Source organism: Gobio gobio (assembly GCF_949357685.1).
Source record: "Gobio gobio genome assembly, chromosome: 15".
Lineage (NCBI taxonomy): Eukaryota > Metazoa > Chordata > Actinopteri > Cypriniformes > Gobionidae > Gobio > Gobio gobio.
The window spans coordinates 18613612-18619597 of record NC_137108.1 but is presented as its reverse complement, the minus strand read 5'-3'; the positions used below and the strand labels follow the sequence as shown (position 1 = coordinate 18619597).

The 5986-nt window shown below is 34.0% G+C and overlaps 1 protein-coding gene across 1 annotated transcript; it reads left to right on the top strand.

Annotated features, from left to right (window-relative positions):
• Positions 1-276: 276 nt before the first annotated feature.
• On the top strand, positions 277-4296 carry LOC307138879 (tumor necrosis factor receptor superfamily member 14-like). Its single transcript, XM_079837555.1, has 5 exons — positions 277-326; positions 1881-1963; positions 2165-2267; positions 2358-2483; positions 2616-4296. The coding sequence occupies exons 2-5, from the start codon at positions 1886-1888 to the stop codon at positions 2768-2770; spliced, it is 462 nt and encodes a 153-aa protein (XP_079693681.1). The 5' UTR covers positions 277-326; positions 1881-1885; the 3' UTR covers positions 2771-4296.
• Positions 4297-5986: the final 1690 nt, after the last annotated feature.

Here is a 5986-nt window from a genome sequence, read left to right as displayed (position 1 = left end):
TATATATATATATATGTGTGTGTGACTCATGACTGTTTTCCTTTATACACAATTTAAGTCAAATAAAAACTAGGCGTAGGTTATTTCGTTGAATGTTAGAATTACTAGAGCTTAGACACATCAAAGGGGCTTTCTTTATTGAGTTCCTTACAAGGGATGACTAAATCTGACGAACTGTTTTGTTATTGCTCAATCATAGTGGTCGTGTACGTAGTGAAAACGATGACTAATCACTCTCTTCTTTATAAGAAAACCTTCATTCATTCATTTATTCATTCATTCTTTCTGTTTTGTGGAATCAGGAGCAACTCTCCTGGTGGATAGAGGTAAGTCATCTGCTCTTCTGTCAGTCAGTCAGTCAGTAGACCTACAATATTCTACTACAATTATATTAATATTATATTGGGATATAATTATATACAGCTATATCTCAAACAAAATGTAACTTGATAAACAAGGCCCGTTTCCACCATAAACGATTTAGAGATAATTAACTATAATGATAAAAAAGCGTTCACACCAGCGCGTGCTTGCCTGCCGCTTTAAATGCTCGAGCTCGTTATAGATTTTTTTAGAACTATCTTTATCGTTATCAATCACAACAACAAGAACGATAACTAAGATAATGATAAGTATATAAGCATCCGCATTAACGTACGATAACGGTCTGTTTACTCAAAGTGCGCAGCAGGTTTGTCGTCTGCCGCTTTAAATGCACGAGCGCTTTAAAGCAGAATGGATTCTGATTGGCTGTCAGTGATTTTCATCCTTCATCAGCTAGAAAAAAATGTTTTTAAAGTGATTCCAGTGATATTGTTTCTCTGTGCTGTTAGTGTTATAGTTGTGGTGTGGACTCTCCTATCCTTTTGTATTTAGAACACATTTTTTTTCATAACCATATCGTTATCATTATCGTAGTTATCGTGGCGGATGACATATATAGTTATCGTCCTTGAACAGACCTTTAAAATGTTAGTTCACCAAAAAATATTCATGAATTACTCACCCTCATGTCGTTTTTTAAAACCCGTAAGACCTTCGTTCATCTTCAGAACACAAATTAAGATATTTTTGATGAAATCCTGAGCTCTCTGACCTCTACATAGACAGCAATTTAATTAACACATTTACACTTTCAAGGCCCACAGGGGTGTGTTTACCATTTTGGTGGCCCTTTGTGCAAAAAACAAACAAAAATAACGACTTTATTCACGTCTGTGTCAGTCTCCTACGCAGTTTACGTTGGTCAGCAAATGCGTGGCGGTGCTCACGTGAACAGCATCGGCCAATGGTAAGCTATCTGGCATCTGACAGTGCTGTACTGTATTTACTACGTCAACAGCGTAGGAGACTGACACAGACGTGAAGAAATGGTTGAATAAAGTCGTTATTTTTGTTTGTTTTTTGCACACAAAAAGTATTCCCGTCGCTTCATAACATCAAGGTTGAACAACTGGAGTCACATTAAGTATTTTAATAATGTTTTTACTACTTTTCTGGACCTTGAAAGTATTAATTACATTGCTGAGGGGTCAGAGAGCTCTCTGATTTCATCAAAATATCTTCATTTTTATGGGTTAAGAACCACATGAGGGCGAGTAATTAATGACAGAATTTTCATTTTTGGGTGAACCAACCCTTTAATTATATATAACAATGGATGAAAATACATTTATATCTTATGGTTTAACATGCATGCATGGTAAAGATTTAATGTAAAAAATATACATGATTCCGATTGTATACGTTTAGGCTATTTTGTATATTACAGTTCAATTAAAATATATAATTTCACAGGTCTTTATTCTTTCCGAATTTCAGTCATCCAGTTATCTTCTGAAATATGTAGCCTAATATTAAATCTAATCTTCTTTTCCCAGAAGTTATGATCGCACACATTATAACAAGGCACATCCAAGGACAACATATGAGGAAACTCCTGCCATGTATTTTGATATTATCGGTGAGTCACTGAAAGAAACTGAATTCTGCATGCACTGACAAATTTCACAAATATGTGCAACCGTTATATAAATAAAGATTCCGTTATTAACCACAGTGGTATTTGAAAGATGTGAAGTATTTCAAAGGTCAATGTGATGATATCATCCAGTTAAGCAACATGAAAGTTCAGCTTCCTGAAGTGTTAACCCTTTTACAACAGATCGCAGCCGTTGTGACGGGACAGCGCAGTGTCACCAACAAAAGGAATTGTTCTGTAAATGAATACTGGAGTGATGGGCTCTGCTGTGACAAATGTGCTCCAGGTACAGTATACTGAATCAATACAGTCAAACATAAAGTTCTCAGAGACATCCACTGTTCAATCTCTTCATCTGCCATGTGTTTTTCTTCAGGGTATAAGTTGATAAGGAAATGCTCTAGCGGCATGCCATCTCAATGTAAGAAATGTTCAGACGGGACATACCAAGAAAACATGAACTATTTCCCAAACTGCTTCAGATGCCAGAAATGCAACAAGCGTAAGTGTTTAACAGTTTTCTTTTCCTGGCTTCTGTAATGAACTTATGATGGTCAAATGACATATCTCCATATCTTGCTGTGTTGGTTTTGATTAGATATTCACTCTTTTTCTTTGATTGCTTCTCTGACAGGTCATGCAGTGGTGAATTCACCATGTACATACCAAAATAACACAGTTTGTGGATGTCAGCCTGGATACCGTTTAAGGTTCTTAGATGGGAATTTTCCGCATTTCATGGGATTGTCATGGGATTGTGTGCCCTTAAATATAGGACTAATTCTGTGACTCAAAGCCAGGCATTGTGAGAATGTTAGCCTTAAGTATTTCTGAATTTCACAGGTCTACCTCCAACCACTGTCCGGCATGAACAGTAAAATCGCCTCTGACAAAAGCGCTATGAAATCTGTAATGGTTTTTATAAAGTAGGCTACATATCGATATATTTTATATTGTTTCAGGATATATCAAAAGTTGAACATTTAGACTGAATTAGGTTTACTTGACTGTATTAGGTTTTTTTTTCTTCTACAGTAATATACTGTATTCTCAACAATTACTACTGTAGAATCTGCGTAGGTTACAGTATGTTGCTGTAGTATCATTCCTGTATTCTCAAAAATTAATACTGTAGAATCTGCGTAGGTTACAGTATGTTACCGTAGTATTATTCCTGTATTCTCAACAATTACTACTGTAGAATCTGCGTAGGTTACAGTATGTTACTGTAGTATTATTCCTGTATTCTCAACAATTACTACTGTAGAATCTGCGTAGGTTACAGTATGTTACTGTAGTATTATTCCTGTATTCTCAACTATTCATACTGTAGAATCTGAGGTTACAGTATGTTACAGTATGTTACTGTAGTATTATTCCTGTATTCTCAACTATTCATACTGTAGAATCTGCGTAGGTTACAGTATGTTACTGTAGTATTATTCCTGTATTCTCTCAGACCTCTCCATAGACGGCAATGTAAAACACTTTCAAGGTCCACAGGTGCGTGTTTAGCCTACCATTTTGGGTGCCCTAAGCAAAGTCAGGACCCCAAATATCAGTGTAGATGAAAGTCCTAGGAGTACGTTTAATTAGTAGTTATACGTTAAAATACACTTTTATAAATTGTTGTGTGTATTATTCTAATGTAATTTGAGCAATTTCCCATTAAAGCTGTGCTGTATATTGGTCATTGATTAAATATGGTTAATATGCTGGTAATTGGCCTATATTTTATTGAAGTTCAGCCATGAAATGTAAAAGATGAAACCTGAATAAAGCTGTTGATGTGAAGGAGTAAAATAAAAATAAAAAAGTACAATGATGTAGCCTATTTTATCACAGTACATGCTTACAACTACTGTAGTTAGTTTTACAGTCATTTAAAAAAAATTGTTTTACAGTGTAGGCCTACATTATTTTTTATATTATCAGTAGTAGTGTATTATTTATTTTTAGAAAACTGGCGAAAAATTTATATTTGAAATGGTACAAAAGATATTTGGGGAATGTTTATTTGTGCATCTCTCAATCTTGTATTGCATTGTATTGTGTGTTTTGCCCTTACAAAGCTTTGATCATAAAACTAAGCATTTGAAGATCATCTTAAGACATTATTGAGAGATATAGAACTGATATAATTTACAAGTGATCAGAATTTCAACATGTTTGGCCTCAAATAACAACTGTATTATTTCATATTTTTGCTCAGTTTGGGCCTCTGAATAAAAACAAATGCTTTATGGACTGTTGTATGCCTGATGTAAAACATGAAACACATATTCAAACTATTTTTCAATAAACTGTTTAATTTCGAAAAATGTTTTTATGCTTTATTTCATGCCAGGCTTTACAAGGATCATTTTTAATATTGTATAATTAATATTGTTTACTTAATTTATAGCCTATTTGTGTTCATATTATATAGCCTAAATTAAACTAGAGCCTAAAAAGGAAAGTAAGACTTGAGATTCACACACCTTTGAATGAGTGAAGGTGTGTACGTTTTGTCTGTTTCGTTTCCTAGAATTAGTGGTTTTGATTTAGTTTTGAGAAGAAGTGTTATTTTCGGGAAATGTCTAATGAATGGTGTTTACATGGAATGAAACCACGTAAAACACCCCAAATAGCGTCACATCCGCTAAGGGTTTATGGCGGGATTGGGAAGCGGACTAAACAATGAATGAATGACGTAAACAATACAAACCGCAATAACACAACCTTTTGACGTTCTCAGTTTGTGTAGACAACCTTGTGGTTCAGACTCAGAGTATTTCTTTTTTCCCACATTCATTTCCCACGTCGAGTACAATTATGTGGTTTTTGTTTCATTAACAGGCCTATACTTTTTTCTTGATCTAACCCGAAAGAATGGAAGTGAAATGTGACAACATGCCCCATAGTTGGACAACAAACATCGCACAATACAGCTATACATCAGTTCAAAACATGATAATAACCTAATTATTAATTTCTGAACATTGACTCTCTGTCTTTATTGGCCCTTTTCTCGTGGTTTAATATAATTCATAATAGAATAGAATAGAATAGAATAGAATAGAATAGAATAGAATAGAATAGAATAGAATAGAATAGAATAGAATAGAATAGAATAGAATAGAATAGAATAGAATAGAATAGAATAGGGACATTGCCCCATCTGCGCAGTTGGGATTTAAACCTGGCTCGTGTCTTCTGCTGGTGGTTAGATCATCATAACAGGTATACGATTATAATAATATTAGATTTGTCTCAAACACAAAAAACAGAGATGAAAAATTAACTTAAGAAATGTAGGTCTACTTTTGCTATGTTTATGTTCAGTGATATCTTCCAAAGAATTTAAAAATTTGGCACAATCCTATCTATGTTGATATGGCAACTAAATAGTTGTAAACCATGTGTGTTTAGATAGATAGATAGATAGATTTCTATTTAAAACCTTTCATTTAATTCATTTAAAACGCTATTAAAATAAGCTAAAATAATCATGAAACTGAATACTGAAACCCATTTAAAATCCTAGCTGAAAAAGCGCCAGAGAGAGAGAGCTTGTCATGTGACATCACCTGTGTGACGTCGAAGCTATTTTGGAGCAGGTGGAAAAACCCGGAAAAACACAAACGACCAAAATGTTTATCATCTAAATGAGAGTCGTCCTTGCCAGTTTTGCAAACGAACATCATTTCCGTGATAAAAGGTAAGTAGAATGATAATCGTCCAGTATATAGCCTACTTTTTTTCTTTTTTGTGGAAAGCAGTGCTCAATTATTTAGTGGTTCAACATGTCCCCCCCCCCCAAGCATTTCTTCTCACCTAAAATATATATTTTATTAGCTATAGTGGTTAACTTCACTTTGCATTAAGATAAAGCCTATATTGGTGTAAAATAAAATAAATTCAAATCAATAAATTCAGAGTAGGCCTACTTGTTTACATGTTAAAATCTTAGCAAAATGTAATTTGTTCCTACTAGAACAGATATTTTTTTTCTTTTTAAAGATC